We start from the raw sequence: 24,220 nt of genomic DNA, 5'->3' as shown, positions 1-24,220 counted from the left end.
CATAAAGGGTGTTGAAAACATGAAAGCAGACTACCTAAAGCTAAGACAGGGAGAATGGTCACTGAATCCCCGGGTATTCCAACAGATAGTGCAGGCTTGGGGCAAACCGGTAATAGACTTATTTGCCACTCTTCACAACAGGAAGGTGGAGAGATTCTGCTTGTTAGATCCAAGAGGGAAGCCGTTTGCGGTAGATGCCCTTCAAATACTGTGGAAATTTAGCCTCGCTTACGTGTTTCCACCGATAGCAATGATTCCAGTAGTAGTGAGAAAGATCAGAATGGAGCAAGCAAGGGTGATTCTGATTGCTCCATTTTGGCCGAAAAGACCATTGTTCTCCCTCCTAAGACAGATGTCAGTAACCGATCCATGGATTCTACCAGAGGTTCCCGACCTGCTTACCCAGGGACCAGTATGCCACTCTCAAGTGAAGGGCTTCCATCTGGCAGCCTGGAATTTGAGAGGGCATTACTAAGTCGGCAGGGATTCTCGCCAGGGCTAGTTTCCACTCTGTTGAAAAGTAGAAAACCGATCACATCAAGAATTTATGGTAGGACATGGAAGAGGTTCCTGGAGTTTTTGGGACAACCTTTGGGGGACGAGGCTCCTGTGGGTGCTATTTTAGAGTTTCTACAAGCAGGCTTACAACTAGGGTTGGCAACCAATACGCTCAAAGTACAAGTGTCGGCTTTAGGAGCCTTATATAATTGTAATTTAGCCTCCAATAGGTGGGTGTCTCGCTTTATTAAATCATGTAGTAGATCTAGACCAGTGGTAATTCAGAAAGTTCCCCCTTGGGATTTGAGTCAGCAGATGACATGGCTCCTCAAACCATCACTGATTGTGGAAACTTCACACTAAGCAACTTGGATTGTGGCCTCTCCACTCTTCCTCCAGACTCTAGGAACTTGATTTCCAAATGAAATAAAAAATGTACTTTCATCTGAAAACTACACCTTGGAACACTGAGCAACAGTCCAGTGCTTTTTCTCCTTGGCCCAAGTAAGACACTTCTGGCGTTGTCTATTGGTCAGGAGTGGCTGCACACAAGGAATGCAACACTTGTAGCCCATGTCCTGGATACCTCTGTATGGTGGCTTTTAAAGAAATTACTCCAGCAACAGTCTACTCCTTGTGAATCTTCCCCAAATTTTTTGAATGACCTTTTCTTAACAATCCTTTCAAGGCTGCGGTTATCACGGTTGCTTGTGCACCTTTTTCTACCACACTTTTTCCCTCCACTCAACTTTCCATTAATATGCTTAGATACAGAACTCTATGAACAGCCAGCTTCTTTAGCAATGACCTTTTGTGGCTTACCCTCCTTGTGGAGTGTGTCAATGACTGCCTTCTAGACATCTGTCAATTCAGTCGTCTTCCCCATGATTGTGGACTCTAGAGCCTACTGAAACAGACTTTGGGACCTTTTTACATGCATAAGAAGCCTTTGCAGGTGTTTTTTGTTAATTATTCTAATTTACTGAGATAATGACTTTTGGGTTTTCATTGGCTGTAAGCCATAATCATCAACATTAACAGAAATAAGCACTTGAAATAGATCACTCTGTTTTTAATGAGTCTATATAATATGAGTTTCACTTTTTGTATTGAAGAACTGAAATAACTTAACTTTTTGATGATATTCTAATTTTGTGAGAAGCACCTGTAGATATTTATTTACTTATGTATTTATATACACTTATTATTTACAGATATACCTCAGGATAGTGGAAATAAAAATGCAGTCTGCACTGGTGACCTTAGCATCATTTCTAACCTATCATGTATCCTGAGTATTTTTTTCATTCTTTTAAAGCACTGGTTTGATTTGCAGCAATTCATGCACTTTTACTGATTGCTGTTTCTTTATTCAGTTTATGTAAAGAAGGTAAAGTAGTACCATCATGATGTATACTAATAACTAATATATTACTATTTACATTTTGTAGGTAAAGGCTGCATCTAGAGGAGGGACCAAACTGAATAAAGTTCTTTTTTTTCAAGGTCAATTTATCCCTCCCAGCAATACTTATAAAAACCATATACATATAGATATGGGAGACAAGAAGAGATCCACTGGTAATGTTTAAAATGTTACGTTTTATTAAAAATAAATGATAAAAACATGCAAGGTAAAAAAGCACATGATCTATAACCGTAATACTGTAGGGGACGTTGGGCAAGCAAGGGGGGGGGGGGGGGGGGGGCTAGAAAAATGTAATATGTGTCAGACATAAAGAGATGCATAGCTAATTATGTAAGTACGTAGCCATAATGATTACCTGAAGTGCTGCCAGATTAGATGCCCAAGCATTCCCTCACCCCAACGTGCGTTTCGCTGCCAGCTTCTTCCTGAGTAAATGGGATTAGTTAGCCGTTATTACCGCATATACCCTTTTTACCTAAAGTATATGTCAGCACATGGTGGTTAATATTATTTATTGTTATTATTATCTGGTCTGCTTTTAGGGTTATTATTTGGGCACTGAGTTTTGACTTATAAGAAAATGAGTGACCTACCATTTTATATTTTTATATGTCAGATCTTATGATACCCTTCCAATAGTCTTCTCACATATCATTGAGTTTGACTTATAAGGTAGGTAGTGACCATACTACTGTATAATTACCGTATATGTCAGATCCTATGAAATCCTTCCTATAGTCTCCTCACACACATATTATATTTTCTGGCTCCCTTGTTTGCCCAACGTCCCCTACGGTATTACTGCTATATATTATGTGCTTTTTTACCTTGCATGTTTTTATCATTTATCTTTAATAAAACGTAACATTTTAAACATTACCAGTGGATCTCTTCCTGTCTCCCATATCTATATTTATAAGGGTATTTGTTGTTATACATTACATGAAGTGCCCTTCCCTACTTTAGGACATATTTTGTGAATTATTACTTATAAAAACCGACAAGTTCCAGACCAATCCTGTTATATAGATATACTATTCACAGTATATACTAACAGACAATGGAAACTGCCTTAGTGTGGAGTTATTTGAGAGGCAGTTAGAGTTTACTTTCAACACTATAAATTCCTTAATTTAAAAGATCATGCCTATTCGCGAAAAAAAAAAAAGATCTCCATCCATCCAGCATTAAAAATAATGCTGCAATGAAAATATTCTTGGTAGACAGCTTCCTACCATTGTGTCCATACTGGACTGTATGTCTCCAAGGTTTCGGACTGCAAACATTGTGTCGTGTGATCCTGCAATCAGACTCACTACCATTTAAAGGGAAGTCCTGCCGTGCGCAGGTGCTGGGCCTCTCTGACCTTTCCCGGCGCCTGCGCACTGCAGTACTTTGCTCTGCCCTCAACAGGGCAGATAAGTGCACCTGCGCAAGAGCGCTGTGCCGAGGAGACTGTGCGGATGATGCAGGAACGCATCATCCACACGAAGCAAGCAGGAGGGTGGCATCGCAAGAAGATGGGAGGTGCCGGACCAAGAAGAGCGACACCCCTCTGACCGGACCGCCCCGCAGGTGAGTATAATAAAAGGTATTTTTCTTCTCTTCAGGTCGGGTTGGGGGCTTATATACAGCATTATGGAATGTTGTATATCGGCCCTGAAAGGTAGTGGCCACATCTCATAACGGCCTAACCTGGTGGCAGGTTCCCTTTAAAACATATTTCTTGCAAATATACCAAACATATTTTAGCAAGAAGAGAATATTCCATATGCAAACAAATATTTCTGTTAATAATATTAATAATCACACAATATTTAATTTTTCTTATATGACCATGATAATAAGAAAAATGTTACTTCATTAATAATAAGTGTAAATAAAATAAATGATTCTATATAAATGAACCGTGATGGATTGTGATATGTGTAATGTTTTGAATGATTTCACATAAATCGTAATGGTGTGTTACAGCCTCATATTTTGCCTCCTGAGATTTTACAATTCAACATTTTCTTCTTTACACATAACCAGGGCAGCCATTTAACATTGTATTCAGCAGATCATTTCGAGACATCATCACATTGTCGTAGGTCCTAAAATACACGAGCAATCCTTTATTGTAGGTATGAGCGCAGAATGGGTGTGAAATGAAATAAACTCAAAGACAGCTCAGTATAAGGCTGAATAGCCTCTGAGCTTTGTGTTTGCTCATGTTCTCATACCCGCTTCTGTGTAAATGTCACATCAGTGCCTTTAATCTCTATAAGCCATTCGTTTGATTGACAGGCAGCATACAAAAGATGAAGATACTCACACAATGCAACAATGGTAGAGCAGTATCAGCTGAATGAATAGATCCTACATTTCTGAATGTTAGCGTCATATGGAACAGAATCCTGAGATGTAATGGATACTTTACTTCTAATATAGTGATATATGGCATGAATATATACAGTGTATATTCTATACAGTAAAGGTTTCCATTTGTTCACAGTTACTGTACTATATGAAATGTACGAACATATAATATATACGGAAAACGTAGGGATCCTTGGGTTAATTTAATTTATCACTCTAGATCAGTGTTTCCCAAACTCCAGTCCTCACGGACCCCACAGGTCATGTTCTCAGGATTTCCTTAGTATTGCACAGGTGGTGGAAGTTTCATCAAGCCCTCAGGAACTCTCTCACCTGTGCAACACTATGGAAATCCTGAAAACATGACCTGTGGGGTCCGTGAGGACTGGAGTTTGGGAAACACTGATCTAGAGTCAGAAATTCAATTTACCCAAGGACCCTGCTCTAGATTGTAAGAGGGTTAAACATGGTTCCGCCACCCTCTTGCAAATATCAGACAGTTACTATGTGAATCCCACATTGCTATCTGTTGATGTTAATATTAACATCTGTTGTTATCTTTAATGTAATGTTTTATACTATACAATGTGTTTAGAATTCTGCTATGACAACCGTACGACAGATCCAATCAGTTGTCACTTGTGATACAAGGAATTGATGTTGTGTACATCAATATATTTGTAGATGATATGCCCTGGATTTAAAGAGGTTGTCCACTGCTTTTATATTGATGACCTATCCTCAGAAGATAGCCAGCTCCTCAAGTGAGTACTTCCAGCCAGCGGCCGCTGACACCGGTAACAGCTGATCAGTGGGAGCGCCAGGTGTTGGACCTTGGCCGATCAGACATTGATGACCTATCCTAAGCATAGGTCATCAATCTAAAAGTAGCAGGTAACTTATTTAACGTGTTCAGACAGCATGCCACTGAGCAGCAGTAGTGATGGATATAGAGAATAAAGAGTTAACTCCACATTCCCCATGACTCAGTATTTCACACAGCTGCTCATTGTGTTATCATTACCATGTCAGCCCACTCAAATGGATGAGTAAAAAGTGTATTTGTTTTAGGCTGGACAGGAGAATGATCTGCAGACAGCTGTAAGCAGAAGCAAATAAGAAGCTTGGATAGAAGTCTAGTAAGTAGGGGTGAGTAACACCTGCCAGTTGGTGTGCCACCCTAGAGAACGAGATAGGTCCAAAGAGGAACACGTGAGACGCTTCATCCTTTACTGCAGTGGTTATAGTCTGCCTCAGGAAGAAGAGAATAGCCCTCCTAGATGACACCATTACTGAGAAAGGGTACCACTGATCACAATCCTTGGACTGGTGTTCTGCTCTCCTGACCTGAGCGTACATAGAGGTACAGTTAGGTCCATATATATTTGGACAGAGACAACATTTTTCTAATTTTGGTTCTAGACATTACCACAATAAATTTTAAACAAAACGATTCAGATGCAGTTGAAGTTCAGACTTTCAGCTTTCATGTGAGGGTATCCACATTAATATTGGATGAAGGGTTTAGGAGTTTCAGCTCCTTAATATGTGCCACCCTGTTTTTAAAGGGACCAAAAGTAATTGGACAGATTAAATAATTGTAAATAAAATGTTCATTTCTAGTACTTGGTTGAAAATCCTTTGTTGGCAATGACTGCCTGAAGTCTTGAACTCATGGACATCACCAGACGTTGTGTTTCCTCCTTTTTGATGCTCTGCCAGGCCTTCACTGCAGTGGTTTTCAGTTGCTGTTTGTTTATGGGCCTTTCTGTCTGAAGTTTAGTCTATAACAAGTGAAATGCATGCTCAATTGGGTTGAGATCAGGTGACTGACTTGGCCATTCAAGAATATTCCACTTCTTTGCTTTAATAAACTCCTGGGTTGCTTTGGCTTTATGTTTTGGGTCATTGTCCATCTGTAGTATGAAACGACAACCAACCAGTTTGGCTGCATTTGGCTGGATCTGAGCACACAGTATGTCTCGGAATACTTCAGAATTCATTCGGCTGCTTTTGTCCTGTGTCATATCATCAATAAACACTAGTGACCCAGTGCCACTGGCAGCCATGCATGCCCAAGCCATCACACTGCCTCCGCCGTGTTTTACAGATGATGTGGTATGCTTTGGATCATGAGCTGTACCATGCCTTCGCCATACTTTTCTCTTTCCATCATTCTGGTAGAGGTTGATCTTGGTTTCATCTGTCCAAAGAATGTTCTTCCAGAACTGTGCTGGCTTTTTTAGATGTTTTTAGCAAAGTCCAGTCTAGCCTTTTTATTCTTGATGCTTATGAGTGGCTTGCACCGTGCAGTGAACCCTCTGTATTTACTTTCATGCAGTCTTCTCTTTATGGTAGATTTGGATATTGATACGCCGACCTCCTGGAGAGTGTTGGTCACTTGGTTGGCTGTTGTGAAGGGGTTTCTCTTCACCATGGAGATTATTCTGTGATCATCCACCACTGTTGTCTTCCGTGGGCACCCAGGTCTTTTTGCATTGATGAGTTCACCAGTGATTTCTTTCTTTCTCAGGATGTACCAAACTGTAGATTTTGCCACTCCTAATATTGTAGCAATTTTTCAGATGGGTTTTTTTCTGTTTTCGCAGCTTAAGGATGGCTTGTTTCACCTGCATGGAGAGCTCCTTTGTCCCCATGTTTACTTCACAGCAAAACCTTCCAAATGCAAACACCACACCTCAAATCAACTCCAGGCCTTTTATCTGCTTAATTCAGAATGACATAATGAAGGGATTGCCCAGAACTGTCCATGAAATAGCCTTGGAGTCAATTGTCCAATTACTTTTGGTCCATTTAAAAACAGGGTGGCACATGTTAAGGAGCGGAAGCTCCTAAACCCTTCATCCAATTTTAATGTGGATACCCTCAAATGAAAGCTGAAAGTCTGAACTTCAACTGCATCTGAATTATTTTGTTTAAAATTCATTGTGGTAATGTCTATAACCAAAATTAGAAAAAGGTTGTCTCTGTCCAAATATATATGGACCTAACTGTATATGCTGTCACACTCAGGTCAGGAGAGCAGATAGGCAGTCTGAGGATTGTGATGCGAACCTCGGGCAAGTAATAAGCCAATTCTGACTGACTCACTGATGCCTGCACAGAGGGGTGGGCAGATTATGAGGGAGGGGTTCAAATAAATTTAATTAATTTAATTAATTTACATACATTCAACTAGTCGATACATGACTATGAACTTTTTTACAGCAACACAATGGGGTCACATACAGTAACATATCCAGAAAGGGCTGCCCAAGCCCTATTTCAGGACACTATTAGTATGGTACACAAAAATAACCTAACAGATTGCCTTTAAGCACAAAGATTTGCAGGATCGAGGCCGAGCAGCCACATTTTTATTCCGTGCAACTACACCAGGGCAACTGCCTACTACCTGCCACATCTGCATGGCATCCAACACATCCTATGAGAGGTGAACCCCTACGACATCATGTGCGTCACTCTTTAAGGTGATGGGGGCTACTAATCAAAAGAGGCATCGGAGATGCTGGTCAGTAGCGGGCAGTTTTGTCCAGCTGCCAAAAACTACTGACATGGCGGCTGATCCAAGGTCCTAAGAATAATTTTAATCAACTGTTATAAAAAATAATGCAATCATTAGATTTACATGTAGCTGATGGATCATTTCTCTTCAATGCAGTTTACTTATATGTGTCCCAGTATTACAGTATATTTAAGCTAGGTTTATCTTACTCCCTTTCCTTCACACTAGGCTTACCCAATTCTGATTTGCTATAGTCCGGCAATAGTGGCTGTCTTGTTAGTTGTCCATTTTTGTTCTTTTCTTCAGTCCCATTGATGACATCAAAGATGGTTTAGTTAGACTTGTATCAGCGCATATCTCTCTTTACTTCGGATATATCAGGAGACAATTATTAGTATTATAACCCTACATCAAACATAAAGACATCCTGATATTTTGGCATATTCCCACTAATCATGCACATGTCTACATTGTAAATGTGTCCTTCCCACCTTTATTTCCATAGGGCTTTCCTATTGGTTATTTCTACTGTCTTACAGCAGTATCAAACATGATATTTTTCGTATATGATATGGCATGATACATGATACATGGTACATGATATGGCCTTCGGACCATCAATCAAATGTATAACACCTCCCTGTCTCGTATATACAGGTACTTCTCACAAAATTAGAATATCTCAGTAAATTAGAATACTTTATAACACCAGCTTGAAAAATGATTTTAAAATCCGAAATGTTGGCCTACTGAAATGTACTTTATGTTCAGAAAATGCACTCAGTATTTGGTCGGGGCTCCTTTTGCATCAACTACTGCATCAGTGTGGCGTGGCGTGGAGGTGATCAGCCTGTGGCACTGCTGAGGTGTTATGGAAGCCCAGGTTGCTTTGATACCAGCCTTCAGCTCATCTGTATTGTTGGGTCTGGTGTCTCTCATCTTCCTCTTGACAATACTCCATAGATTCTCTATGGGGTTAAGGTCAGGCGAGTTTGCTGGCCAATCAAGCAGGAATTGGTACCTTTGGCAGTGTGGACAGGTGCCAAGTCCTGCTGAAGAAATAAATTTCCATCTCCAAAGCTTGTCGGCAGAGGGAAGCAAGAAGTGCTCTAAAATTTCCTGGTAGACGGCTGCACTGAGTTTGGTCTTGATGATACACAGTGGACCTACACCAGTAGATGACATGGCTCCCCAAACCATCACTGATTGTGGAAACTTCACACTAGACCTCAAGCGGCTTGGATTGTGTGCGTCTCTACTGTTCCTCCAGACTCTGGGACCTTGATTTCCAAATGAAATGTAAAATGTATTTTCATCTGAAAACAACACCTTGGGCCATTGAGCAACAATCCAGTTCTTTTTCTCCTTGGCCCAGGTAAGACGCGTTGTCTATTGGTTCTGAGTGGCTTTACACAAAAAATGAGACACTTGTAGTCCATGTCCTGGAAACGTCTGTGTGTGTGGTGGCTCTTGAAGCAATGACTCCAGCAGCAGTCCACTCCTTGTGAATCTCCACAAATTTTTGAATGACCTTTTCTTAACAATCCTTTCAAGGCTGAGGTTATCCCGGTTGCTTGTGCACCTTTTTCTACCACACTTTTTCCTTCCACTCAACTTTCCATTAATATGCTTGGATACAACACTCTGTGAACAGCCGGCTTCTTTAGCAATTACCTTTTGTGGCTTGCCCTCCTTGTGGAGTGTGTCAATGACTGCCTTCTGGACATCTGTAAAGTCAGCAGTCTTCCCCATGATTGTGGAGCCTACTGAAACAGACTAAGGAACCTTTTTAAATGCTTAGGAAACATTTGCAGGTGTTTTTGTTAATTATTCTAATTTACTGAGATAATGACTTTTGGGTTTTCATTGGCTGTAAGCCATAATCATCAACATTAACAGAAATAAACACTTGAAATAGATCACTCTGTTTGTAATGACTCTATGGAATATATGAGTTTCACCTTTTGTATAGAAGAACTGCAATAAATTAACTTTTTGTTGATATTCTAATTTTGTGATAAGCACCTGTATGTCCCTCCCCTACATGTCAAGTCATCAAGCTTTGAAATTCAGCGTCCCCCTCTCTGTACCAATACACGTGGTGTGTCAGTCTGCAATACCTATTCCTTTATCACCTGTTCCTTGTCCTGTTGAAGTGACTAATGCAGTGTTGCAATACCCAATATTACGGCTTCTACTGAACTGTGTACAGATAGACTGAGCAATGTTAACACCTACAGTAGAGAAAATAAATATTTGATATACTGCCGATTTTGCAAATTTTCCCACCTACAAAGAATGGAGAGGTCTGTAATTTTTACCGTAGGTACACTTCACCTGTGAGAGACAGAATCTTAAGAAAAAATTCAGAAAATCGCACTATATGATTTTATATAATTAATTTGTATTATGTTGCATGAAATCAGTATTTGATCCCCTGCCAACCAGCAAGAATTCTGGCTGTCACAGACCTGTTAGTTTTTCTTTAAGAAGCCCTCCTACTCTGCACGCATTACCTGTTTTCATTGCACCTGTTTGTGTTGACAGGTGTCTTTCATACAGGTAATGAGTTCACTCAATCAATCACACTCCAACCTCTCCACCATGGTCAAGACCAAAGAGCTGTCAAAGGCTATGTTCACACGTTGTGGTTTTTTCAGCAGTTTTTTTAATGTGTTTTTTAAATACAAATTTTCAGCTACGTTTTACAGTACCAGAAAAGTATATGAGATTTCAGAAATCTCATGCACACATTTTAGTATTTTTGCCCTCATTATTTTGTGCAAATCCTTGGTTTTTGCAAAATGCAGCATGTCACTTCTTTCAGCGTTTTTCACCCATTTAAAGCAATGGATCATGCAAAAAATGGTGAAAACACCCTGAAAAAACACAGATATCAGTTTTAGCTTCGTTTTTGGTGTCAAAACCTGTAGAAACAGATTTTTTTTATGCACATACTTTAACAACATGCACAAGTGACAAATGTACCCTGACAAAAACACAGGAAAAAATGCACCAAAACCCCACCAAAAATGCAGCAAAAAACGCAATAAAAACTAAGCAAAACTTACTGTGAAGAGAGCAGGTTTTGCCTTAGGGAAACGCATCAAAAACGCAACATGTGAACCTAGTCTAAGGACACCAGGGACAAAATTGTAGACCTGCACAAGGCTGGGATGAGCTGCAGGACAATAGGCAGGCAACTTGGTGAGAAGGCAACAACTGTTGGCGCAATTATTAGAAAATGGAAGAAACACAAGATAACTGTCAGTCTTCCTTGGTCTTGTACTCCATGCAAGATTTCACCTTGTGGGGTAAGGGTGTTTCTGAGAAAGGTCAGGAATCAGCCCAGAACTACACAGGAGGACCTGGTCAATGACCTGAGGAGCGCTGGGGCCACAGTCTTAAGTACTACCATTAGTAACACACTACGCCGTCATGGATTAAAATCCTGCATGGTACGCAAGGTCCCACTGCTCATGCCAGCACATGTCTAGGCCTGTTTCAAGTTCACCAGTGACCATCTGGATGATCCAGAGGAGGCATGGGAGAAGGTCATGTGGTCAGATGAGAAGAAAATAGAACTTTTTGGTATCAACTCTGTTCGCCAAGTTTGTCGGAAGGAGAATGATGAGTACAACTCAAGGAAAATTATCCCAACTGTGAAGCATGGTGGGGGAAACATCATTCTTTAGGAGTGCTTTTCTGCAAACGTGACAGGACAACTGCAACGTATTTAAGGGAGGATGCATGGGGCCATGTATCCCGAGATTTTGGCCAACAACTTCGTTCCCTCAGGAAGAGCTTTGAAGATGGGTCATGGCTGGGTCTTCCAGCATAACAATGACCCGAAACACACAGCCAGGGAAACTAAGGAGCCGCTCCGTAAGAGGCATTTCAAGGTCCTGGAGTGGCGTAGCCAGTCTCCAGACCTGAACCCAATAGAAAATCTTTGAAGTGAGCTGAAACTCAATTTTGCTGAGAGACAGCCCCGAAACCTGAAAGATCTGGAGAACATCTGTATGTAGGATTGGGTCAAAATCTCTGCTTCAGTGTGTGCAAACTTGGTCAAGAACTACAGGAAACGTCTGACCTCTGTAATTTCTAACAAAAGTTTCTGTACTAAATACTAAGTTCTGTTTTCCTATGGTATCAAATATATATTTCATGCAATAGAATGCAATTTAATTATTTAAAAGTCATACAATGTGATTTTCTGATTTTTAGATTCTGTCTCTCACAGATGAAGTGTACCTACTATAAAAATTACAGACCTCTACATTCCTTGTAGGTGGAAAACTTGCAAAATCAGCAGTGTATCAAATATTTATTTCCCAACTGTATTATTAAACCTAAAAAAAACGCTTTAAGAAACTCTGCGTTTTACATCCAGAAGGCCCTGGGTTCAATCTATAGTAAAACCATGAGTTTTGATTTGCCATTAGGTTTTTTATACGGATATTAAATGGATCGGAGTAAAATCGTCTTCCCCAGTTCTGTAGACGCCAGTACTAACCTCTACAGGAGCCATTACATTACATTAAGGAATGTACTTAATTGAAAATGGCAATAATAAAGCTGAAAAAACTCTTAACATGACTCCTTATTCTTTCTTATTTTAGGACACAGCTGGTCAGGAGAGATACCGCACCATTACCACAGCTTATTATCGAGGTGCTATGGGTTTTATCTTAATGTATGACATTACAAATGAGGAGTCGTTCAATGCCGTGCAGGACTGGTAAGTGCTTCTTGTTTCACGCAGCAGCTGTGCGGACCGAGCGCTCTTCTTGTGGGACATGTTTTATTTGTGCACTATTGCATCCCGCTGCTCAGGCTACAAGCGATAAAACACTGTGCCTGTCATGTGCCTCTCGTCATAGCGAGATGGCAGCACATTGTGACCATAGACAGACGGATGAGGAATGACAGTAATGTGCCTGCTACGTCTGGGATGTTACTATTCTAGGGGCTGAATTTAGGATTTATGTGAAAATGAACATAATCATTGTCTCTACTATGCACCGTGCAATTGAAATAGTCTTTTTTTTTTGTCTTGAAGCACTTCTCCTCGCATCAAAGTTTTTATTTTTATTGACGCACTCATCCGCATGCGCATGATTGCGCAATATTTGACGCCTCAAAAAATGCAACATGTTGTGTTCGCCGGACACCGCCGCACGCCCCGAAACGACGCATGCGTACACATCGGCATGCAAAAGCACACCATATTAAAGATATGTACGCATGCGGATCTATGCAGATCATACGTTGCGCACACATACGCTAATGTGAACCCGGCCATAGACAGGCAAGTCCATCATATAATTGTCCTGCAGTAAATAGACCAGAAAGGAACTGAAGGTAACTGGATACAAAGCTACTTTCACACATCAGGTTTTCGCTGTCAGGCTCAATCCAGCTAAATTTTAAAAAAACGGATCCATTTTTTTCCCATAGACTTGTATTAGTGCCGGATTGCGCCGGATGACATTGCGTTTCGTCCGGTTTTCGCAAATCTGCCGTTTCTGGTTTTTGGAAAAAACGTCCATAGCAACTTTTTTGTCTCCGGCGAAAAAGCTGGAAGCCCCGGATCCGGCGCTTCCGGCTGTTTACTAGAATGGAAGCCTATGGGAGCCGGAAGGTGCCGGATCCAGAAAATGACGGATTCCGTTTTTTTAAACTGAGCATGCTCAAAATTTTTTTTTATACAATTTTCTGGATATGCTAGTTGGATCCGTTGAAAAAACGGATCCGTCGCATTAGTTTTTCACAATCTGTGCCGGATCCGTTTTTTCCAACATTCGTGGGATTGTGCCTGATGCAAAAAACCTGATCTGTGAAAGTAGCGTTAGCAATGTTTCAGTTTGTTTTCACTCTCAACCCTATAGTCCTCCTCTTTCTACTAACCCCCTAATCCCTATACCCAGTAATGAACTAGTCATCTCTCCCTCCATCCATCTCACCTCCTCCTCAGAACTGTTCCTTAACATAAAATCCTGTGTCTCCAAAAACAGACAGCCACCTCATGCCCTCTCCTACTCCCAGCTACTAACACTTTCTCTGCTCCTCTCCAAATCCGGGTCCTCCTCACCACATCCCCATAGTCATTTCTACCTGCCATCCAGGATCTATCACAAATTTCCGCAACCTTTCTAACCTTTCGCCCAGCCCCGCTTCCTCAGTCCCACAGGAGCTCTATGGATCGCTCACTCTGTCTGCAACAAACTTTCCTACATCCATGATTACTAACAAACTTTCCTTCCTCGGCATCACCGAAACCTGACTCACACCCTCTGACACACCCTCTTCAGTTGCACTTTCTTAGGCCGGTTTCACACGTCTGTTTATTTCCAGTACCGGAAAAAACAGTACCGGAGATATCCGTGTGTGTAATACGTGCGGCACACGTGTGGCAACTGTGTGCCACATCAGTACCACACGGAAGGCCACCGAGGAAGATGCCCTATAGTAAGCGCTGTTCCCCGACGACAGGTGATGAAGACGGCTCTTATCATTCTCCCCTTCTCTGCCGGTGCATGGCGCAAGCAGAAGAGAATGATGGTAGTTATATTAAAGTCCGAACGATGACAGCAGGTGGGGCCTTTTGGGACTTTTACTCTCGTCACCTACACCTGCTGCCGTTAATAACAGTGACAGCAGGAGCGGATGATCGGGGTATTCCTCAGCCAACAAAAAAAATGAATGAAAAACCCAGCGTGGGTTCACCCCAATTTTTTTGAACCAGCCAGGCAAAACTCCCAGCTGGGGGCTGCAACCCTCAGCTGTCAGCTTCAGCAAGATTGGTAATCAAGAATAGAGGGGTTCCCACACTGTTTTATTAATTATTTAAATAAAAAAACGGCGTGGGGTCCCCATTTTTGACAACCAACCTTGCTAAATCTCACAGCTGGGGGATAGTATTCTCAGGCTGGTAAGGGGCCATTGATATAGACCCCCCAGCCTAAAAACAGCAGCTTGTAGCTGCCCAGAAAAGGCGCATCTATTAGATGCGCCAATTCTGGCACTTTGCCCAGCTCTTCCCACTTGCCCTGTAGCGGTGGCAAGTGTGGTTCATATTTGTGAGGTTGATGTCACCTTTGTATTGTCAGGTGACAGCGCGCCCACGGCTTGGTAATGGAGAGGTGTCTACAAGACACCTCTCCATTACTAATCTTATAGTTTTATGGTAAATAAAGACACAGCCAGAATAAAATTGTTTAATTGAAAAAATGACACAGACTCTTTTAATATTCTCAATTAAACCATACTTACGACCTCACCTTATTCCACTGAAGCCATCAATCTCCTGTAATAAAAATAAAATAAAAAAACAATATACCATACCTGTCCGTCGTTCTGTCCCATGCCGTAATCCATGTCTGGGGAATAATTAGTTTTTAACCTGAACGATGCCAAGATGCGACCGTCCAGGCTGAGAACCACTGGTGACTAAGCTGCTGAGAGCGCAGCATCATTCACCAGCAGTGACATCATCGAGGTCGGGCTGAACTGCGATGACCTCAGGACTGAGGGAAAATGTGGTCTGAACTGCGGTAACCTTGGTTAGATCCCCGCTAGCACCGTGAGAGTTTTTCTCACAGTGCTAGTGGGGATCTCACCGAGGTCATGGCAGTTCAACCCAGCTGAGAACACAGCCTCAGTGACCAGAGATAACCTCGATGACGTCACCGCCGGCCTCTGAGTCTGCACTTGCAGCAGCTCATTCACCAGTGGTTCTCAGCCTGGACGGTTGGCACCGTCCAGGTTGAAAACTAATTATTCCCCAGTCTTGGATTACGGCGTAGGACAGAACGACAGACAGGTATGGTATATTGTTTTTTATTTTATTTTTATTACCGGAGAGTGATGGCTTCGGTGGAATAAAGCAAGGTCGTAAGTATGGTTTAATTGAGAATATTAAAGGAGTCTGTGTCATTTTTTCATTAAACGATTTTATTCTGGCTGTGTCCTTATTTACCATAAAACTATAAGATTAGTAACGGACACGGCTGAGACACAGGCAGGTAGGCACGGCTGAGACACAGGCAGGCGGGCAGGGCTGAGACACAGGCAGGCGGGCACGGCTGAGACACAGGCAGGCGGGCACGGCTGTGACACTGGCAGGCGGGCATGGCTTAGACACTGGCAGGCAGGCACAGCTGAGAAACTGGCAAGCGGGCACGGCTGGCACTCTGGCAGGGCAGGCGGACCTGGCTGGTACTCTGGCAGGACAGGTACTGACTGGGTAGGGACAGGAATATGGGCAGGTATATGACAACAGGTAGGAACCTGTTCAGACTGTAGAGTATATGGGAACCGGTAGGGGCCTGTTCAGACTAGAGGCTATATGGGAACAGGTAGGGACCTGACCCGCAGGTTGCAGAATGGAAGTAGAGCAGAACCGCAAGGTTGCAGTGCAGCGAGCTGAACCACAAGGAGCGGATGCAACACAGAACCGCAAGAGGTGGAGCAAAGACCAGAACCGCAAGAGGTGGAGCAAAAAAAAGAACCGCAGGGGCAGAGCAAAGAGCAGAGCCAAAGGAGGTGGATCAAAGAGCAGAGTCAAAGGAGGTGGATCAAAGAGCAGAGCCAAAGGAGGCAGATCAAAGAGCAGAGCCGAAGGAGGCGGGGCAAAGCGCAGAACCGCTGCCTCCAGCGGTTCTGCTCTTGGCTCTGCCTCCTTTGGCATAGTACTAGGTTCAGACAGGGTCAGGAACGGGACAAGGCACAGAAGCAAGGACTCAGACCAGGATACGAAGCCCCACTGGGTGGCAGAAACAGGAGACACAGGTACAGACCAGGGTATGATGCCCCTCTGGGTGGCTGACACAAGAGAAATAACAAGACAGGACCTGGCACCTCAGCAGCAAGACACTAACTGAGGAAGTAAGTTGCTCAGATATCCTCCTATGGGCGGGGATGCCTTAAGTACCTGAGGCCTCTTGACAATTGGCTGGGGACACCTTAGGAAGATGCACACTGACTCAATAAGAGCCAGGGAGTGTCGGCACCACCCCCCTATGCACACAGCCAGGAAGTATGCAGAGAGCAGGCAGGAGAAAAGAGGCACCCAGCATGGAGCCGGCAGAAGACAGAACTCACAGCATGGCCCGGAGTAGTGAGTAAGTTGGTGTGTTAGGCAGCTGGGGGATGGGAGGCCATGCAGTGATGACGGCAGAGTTGTTACAGCTCCATACATTTGTGACCTTATCTCCCGGTACTTACCTGCACGCAACCTCCGATCCTCAAAAGATCTTCTTCTCTACTCCCCTCTTATCTCCTCTTCCCTCAATCGCATACAAGATTTCTCTCATGCATTCCCCTACTCTGGAACTCTACCCCAACATATCAGACCCTCGCCTACCGTGGAAACCTTCAAAAGGAACCTTGAGCCCCACCTCTTCCGACAAGCCTACAATCTGCAGTAACTCTCTTTCCACCATACCGCAGCACGGCCAGCTCTATCCTCACCTACTGTATCCTTACCCATCCCTTGTAAATTGTGAGCTCTCGCGGATAAGGGTCCTCTCTCTTCTTGTACCAGTCAGTGACTCGTTTTTTTCTAGATCATTGTACTTGTTTTTTATGTTTACCCCTTTTCACATGTAAAGCGCCATGGAATAAATGTCGCTATAATAAATAATAATATAGACTTCTATTATACTGTATTGTAGGCTAGAGCTGCATTTACAATTCTGCATGCTTCAAAGCTAAAATTGATAGCTAAAATCTATCTTGATAAAGACTTGCCAATTTGCATTCTGGGAACTGTAATCCTTAGACCAGAAAACCAACAGTAATATGATACATAAAAATATTGTACTGTATCTCAAGAAACTTTAAGGGTGTGTTCACAGGTCATCTATTTCTGGTCATTTTTTTTGCACAGAAAACACCACACACAAAAATGGTCAAAGAATGAACATATTCATTTCTATGTAAAAATAACAGTTTATATGTTCAGGCTTTTCAACTTCTTTTAAATGCTTCAGGTTTTGAAAGACGCCAAGCATTAAAAAAAAAATATGACCATTGTTTGGGCGTTTTCCACTAGGAAGACGTTCATTAATTAAAATACAAGTCAATGGGAAGGTTGAAAACACTCCCAAACTATGCCCTTGTGTTTTAATTTCTGCAGTTTTTAGTGTTTCTGCTGCAAAAAATACTACTGTTTTCTTAATTGGGTAGTGGAATATAAAATACTTCCAAGAAATTGCTGTAAAACATGACAAGAAAAAATGCAAAAAACACAGCTGTAAAAAAAAGCCCAGGAAATGACCAAAACTGACACTTCAGGTTTACCAAACGCCAGCAAAAATGAACCATTCTTGATATTTGAAAAACATATATTATTATTATCACTTAATATTAAGAAGAATTAAGTATGCTGAAATCCTCATTACACAGTATGAGCCTCACACAGCCAACTAAATAAATTTTGAGCCCCCACATAACCCCTATATACTTTGAGCCCCCACATTTCCACATATGTACAGTTAGCCATCACCCAAATACAGTACAAGCTCACACAGGATATACAGTTTGAGCATCCACATTTCCGCCCATATACAGTATGAGCTCCACATTTCCTCCTATATACAGCATGAGCTCCACATAGCACCTTATATACAGTATAAACCCCCACATAGGCCCCTACATACAGTATGAGACCCCATATAGCCCTTAGATGCAGTATGAGCCCCACATAGTCTCCTATGTACAGTTTGAGCTCTCCCAAATACAGTATAAGCTCACACATAGCCCTTCACAGTATATACATTTTGAGCCTCCACATAGCCTCCTGTATACAGTATGCACCCCCAGTCTCCTATATACAGTATGTGCCCCTATATACAGTATAAGACCTCACATAGCCCCTATATACAGTATAAGCATCCACATAGCCTCATAAATACAGTATGAACCCCTACATAGCCTCCTATATACAGAAGTTGCCCCCACATAGCCTCCAAAACAGAGTGAGCCCCCACATAGTGCCCTATATATAGGCACATATCCCATACATACACTACTGTTCAAACGTGTAGGGTCACTTAGAAATGTCCTTATTTTTGGAAGAAAAGCACAGTTTTTTTTCCAATGAAGCTAACATTAAATGATTCAGAAATACACTCCATACATTGTTAATGTGGTAAATGACTATTTTAGCTACAAATGTCTGGTTTGTAATGCAATATCTTCATAGGTGTATAGAGGCCCATTTCCAACAACCATCACTCCAGTGTTCTTATGGTACTTTGTGTTTGCTAACTGTGTAAGAAGGCTAATGGATGGTTAGAATATCTTCATTTGAGCTAGTTGAGAATCTGGAGCATTACATTTGTTGGTTCGATTAAACTCTAAAAATGGCCAGAAAAAAAAAATCTTTCCTGTGAAACGCGACAGTCTATTCTTGTTCTTAGAAAATAAGACTATTCCATGCGAGAAATTGCCAAGAAACTGAAGATTTCCTACAATGGTGTGTACTACTCCCTTCAGAGGAGAGCACAAACAGGCTCTAACCAGAGTAGAAAGAGAAGTGGGAGGCCCCGCTGCACAACTGAGCAACAAGACAAGTACATTAGAGTCTGTAGTTTGAGAAATTGATGCCTCACAGGTCCTCAACTGGCAGCTTCATTAAATAGTACACGCAAAACGCCAGTGTCAACGTCTACAGTGAAGAGGACTCCGGGATGCTGGCCTTCAGGGCAGAGTGGCAAAGAAAAAGCCATATCTGAGTCTGGCTAATAAAAGGAAAAGATTAATATGGACAAAAGAACACAGACATTGGAAGATTGGACAAAGTGTTATGGACAGACGAATCCAAGTTTGAGGTGTTTGGATCACACAGAAGAACATTTGTGAGCTGAACAGCTGAAAAGATGCTGGAATAGTGCCTGATGCCATCTGTCAAGCATGGTGGAGGTAATGTGATGGTCTGGGGTTCTGGTAAAGTGGGAGATTTGTACAAGGTAAAAGGGATATTGAATAAGGAAGGCTATCACTCCATTTTGCAACGCCATGCCATACCCTGTGGACAGCGCTTGATTGGAGCCAATTTCATCCTACAACAGGACAATGACCCAAAGCACACCTCATAATTATGCAAGAACTATTTAGGGAAGAAGCAGACAGCTGGTATTCTATCTGTAATGGAGTGGCCAGCGCAGTCACCAGATCTCAACCCCATTGAGCTGTTGTGGGAGCAGCTTGACCGTATGGTACACAAAAAGTGCCCATCAAGCCAAACCAACTTGTGGGAGGGGCTTCTGGAAGCATGGGGTGAAATTTCTCAAGATTTTTATTTTTTAATTTGTTTATTAACTAAAACAAACAACATATACATATATATGTAACCAAATCATTATATGTACATTTGTCAAGGTGATTACAAATGGACAACACAGTTTGCACATTAAATTACTCGCATAATTTCAGTTTCATGAGTCCATATATTGCTGTATATATAATAAACCATTGGTCAGGTAAACAGAAGGCATTACTCAACTTTATGTCTATTTGGTGACTTGTACCTTGACAAGATGACATTATACAACTAATAAAACTAACTGTCCTATCTTATTCCGCCACCAGATACCTATATATTATAAAATAACTGTCTGATGCCATATAGTATATTTTGATGTGTTTTCACCATGTCATCCATGGCGATGGTACAGTAGAGTGAGAAGAATTCCATCTGTCCCAAATTTTGTCATATTTCTTTAAACAGCCCCTATTTAGAAATAATGTTCGCTCATATGGTATAATTGAGTTTACCAATTCTATCCATGCTCTAAGAGAATGCCAAAGGTCTGCAAATTCTGTAATTGCTGTAAAGGGAGCATGGCCTCATAGAACCCATTCATACAATAAAAACACAAAACGCTTTAATTGTGGATAAAGATGGCCGTGTAGTTTATTTAGGGTTACATAAATTAATTAATCACCAATAAATAAACTCCATAAATTATAAAACCAAAGTACCAAACTTTTCCAATAAACCAATCCACCCAGACATGGGTGATTTTCCCACAAGGCCAGGACTCAGCGAGACATGGCCCCCCCAAACCACACAGCCATTTTTCAATGATAGTTTGTAGGTCCAAATTAAAAATATCAAGGCCAATATCAGATAAATGAACCAAATCAGGCCTATAAAGGCCCGGTAAAAAACCCTCCAAATCCAAATGCCGGAATGAAAACCGTGAAATTAAAAGAAAAAAATTTTTCCATGGATTTATTGACCCTTCTCCGGATTTTATCTAAAAAAGAAAATTGATTGTCGTGCCACAAAAGTCTGGGAATAATCTTGAAAAAACAAAGTTTGAATCAGGCAGAATTTGCTTAAGATAAATAATATCGGATCGAATGGCCGATAATAAGTCAAGAGTCCTGATTTTTCCGAGATCATTCCCAGCTACATGAAATATAATTAAATCAGGGGAAGGAAATTTAATTAGCCATTTCTTCACTTCAGCAACCAGGCAATGCCATTTCAAGCCGCGAACTCCATGCCACCAGACCTGAATATCAGAAGGATTAAAGGATAAATTTTCAGCATAAGATCGTTGGCTGGCCCTCTTCCTGGCCCAGAAGATAAAAGAATGTCCGACTATCCAAATGACTAGCGGACCTGAAAGAAAAACAATAATTAATAGTCATACAGATCATGTCGTACATATAATTTGAACCTTTTGGAGTTCCATCTTCCCAATTCCTTTATCCCTGAATCGGAAAGCCCGGCCCTAGAGGCCTCCGTAGCTGCTCCGATTCTAAACGAATGAGATGTGATTTTAAGGTGTTTTTTACCCAAAAAGCGTAAACATTTCTTTAGGACAAAATTAAATTGAAAGACAGTAACAGGAGAAAAATCTCTATGAATGAATAATGGGCCCTGTCCCATAGGTCTGACCTTAATCCAATTTGCCGTGTTATCAACAGGGCAAATGATAGAGACATGGATCGCGTTAATTTTCAACCTAGATCCCCTGCCTAATTAATCTGTCTTTAATTTTCTTATAAATAAAATAAAAAAAAAACAAAAAACTACTCATGAATCTGGACATCCGAAATCATGAGTCCCGAAGGCTCCGATTTCTTAACAGAAACCACCTCACCAACGCGAAGTGCTCCAAAAAAGGACAGAGAAAAAAATAGAGCTAAATAATAAGGCTTCCTTAAAATTTACACAAACGTGGATGAGACAGGAGCACAATTCTTTCAATAAAGACAGGGAAATAGGTCGTCTCGAGTCAGGTATAAAATTGGTTTTCCTAAAGCCTTTTAAAAACTGCTTTACTGGAAAAAGATTAGTTAAAGCAATACTGCCAGAAAGTTTAAGGAAAAATGAAACTCCTGCTAGGCATTTCGCTATTGCATAGTAAGACAAACCGTTTTGTACTATAGATTCAGCAAACTTTAGTGCTGCTACCGGATTAGAAACTGTTGGGTCAAAATAATGTAGGTTGCAAAAATTGTTCCAATTCAGCCATGCAGCCGAATAGTCAGCCCATGATCTATTAGATAATGATTTTTTTTTTTATAAAATACTGTATCAGAGTGCAATCATGTCCCAAATTGAAAAGGGTAAGAGGGTCCTTCCGAATCCACGTTGAGAACCTGCAGTAAAAAATTCGACCACTGACGATTTTGTAAAGAGTCAGTTATGAAAAGAAATTTGCTCTTTCCCAACTTTGCTTTCAGGCATTGTAAAACCAATTGTCTCAAAATTCTGGCAGCAAAAGTATTTTTAGAAGATAACGTGCTGATAGAAAAAAAAAATAAATAAATAAATAAATAAAAATAAATAAAAACAACTACTGCCTGGTTAGTGGAAAGAAATAAAATCCTGGAATTCTGCATTAGTGATCTCCAAATTAATATTCCTGCAAAAATAGAAAAAAGTTCCAACACCATTACGTTTGAAGTTACTTTCTTAGACACCCAACTTATTGGCCACAGGATGGACATCCAATGGGAGTCAAATAAAATACTGAAGCCACGCTGGCTATCCGCTGTGAAAAGAAAGGGAAAAGAATCGCCAGAGACAAAAAATGACTGCCACAAAGATCTGCCGTTATGCTCTGACAAAAAGGAGAGCCAAATTCTAGTGTCTTCCTTTAGGTCAGAACGGATACTAACATGCGAATGAGGTGAAGATACACCTTAAGTGGCATCCTATAAACGTCTGCAAAAAGCCCGACCTATAGGAATGACGCAAACCGCAAAATGCAATAGACCTAACAATGAATGAATTTCCTTAAGAGTGACCTTGTTCTTGGCTAAAAAATTTGATAACGCAATGCGCAGTTTAAAAATTTTCTCATCAGGAAGTCAGATTCCATTTTTTGATAATCAAGAGTGATTCCCAGAAATTCGATAGATCTAGATGGACCAACTGTTTTTCTGTGAGCAATAGGAACACCGAAGTGCTCACACATTTGGATAAAAAAACAGTCATCAAAATAAAAACCTAAAGAATTAAAACCGCACGGGTGAACAGGAAGGAGTCTAAAAGCAGACTTAATATCTGACTTGGACATTAAAGCATTAAAACCAAATTTCTTGAGGATTTCTAATGCAGAATCAAAAGATGAATAGGACACGGAGCATAAAGCCTTGTCCACTTCATCGTTCATGGATGAACCCAGCGGATATGATAAGTGGTGAATTAGCCGGAAAGAGCCCTCATCTTTTTTTTTTTTTTTTTGGTACAATACCCAATGGTGATATATGGAAATTAACAAACTGCGGGGTTAAAAAAGGGCCTGAAACTCTGCCTAGCTGAATTTAATTAATAATTTTATCCCTAGCTGCCTCAGGGTGAGCCTTTAAAGAGGGTAAATTAGGAACAACAGAACAGCCCGCCCCTTTAAATTGTGGGATAAAAAATCATTCTGAAAAACCATTAAAAAGCAGCTCACTGGTCCCCTGGTCGGGATATTTGCTTAGGCATACTGACATGTTTGCCAGAATCACTGGCGTCTGTGCTTTTTTAATTAGGCTCCTTACCTGAGGACTGTTGACCTGCTTGTTACTTAAAACATTTAGACATAGGGTGTGAGTTACCACAGAATGAGCATTCATGGCGGAATCTACAGTTGTTGTTCCACTTACAAAAGGAATCGTTGAAAGCGAAACAAACACCGCGTTTACTTGAACTAGAAGGGGGCTGAAATAACTTGTTGCAGAGATGGGGAGATTTTTCACCCAAAACTGCAGCAAAAATAGAAAAAGCTTGCACCCAATTGTTGAAAGATTTAAAGTTGGTGCGGTTAAATTCATCAGAATCAGCTTTCTCATCATTCTTTTCGGATTTTGAAAGCTGGTCCTTTCTAGGCAGTAAAGAAAAAATATCGACTAAATGATTATTCCAAATAAGCTCTTTAACAGAAGGGCTT

The 24,220-nt window shown here is 41.2% G+C and overlaps 1 protein-coding gene across 5 annotated transcripts in view; it reads left to right on the top strand.

The window, feature by feature from the left end:
* RAB3C (RAB3C, member RAS oncogene family) overlaps window positions 1-24,220 on the top strand; it is a 237,345-nt gene that overhangs the window by 149,118 nt on the left and 64,007 nt on the right. For all 5 annotated transcript variants that reach the window (XM_077285749.1, XM_077285740.1, XM_077285732.1 and 2 more), the window contains exon 3: window positions 12,437-12,555. In XM_077285749.1, the coding sequence (XP_077141864.1) occupies window positions 12,437-12,555 (119 nt within the window). The remainder of the gene's footprint in view (window positions 1-12,436; window positions 12,556-24,220) is intronic.

This window comes from Ranitomeya variabilis, chromosome 1 (genome assembly GCF_051348905.1).
Source record: "Ranitomeya variabilis isolate aRanVar5 chromosome 1, aRanVar5.hap1, whole genome shotgun sequence".
Taxonomy (NCBI): domain Eukaryota; kingdom Metazoa; phylum Chordata; class Amphibia; order Anura; family Dendrobatidae; genus Ranitomeya; species Ranitomeya variabilis.
This window is presented reverse-complemented; position numbering and strand designations above follow the sequence as displayed.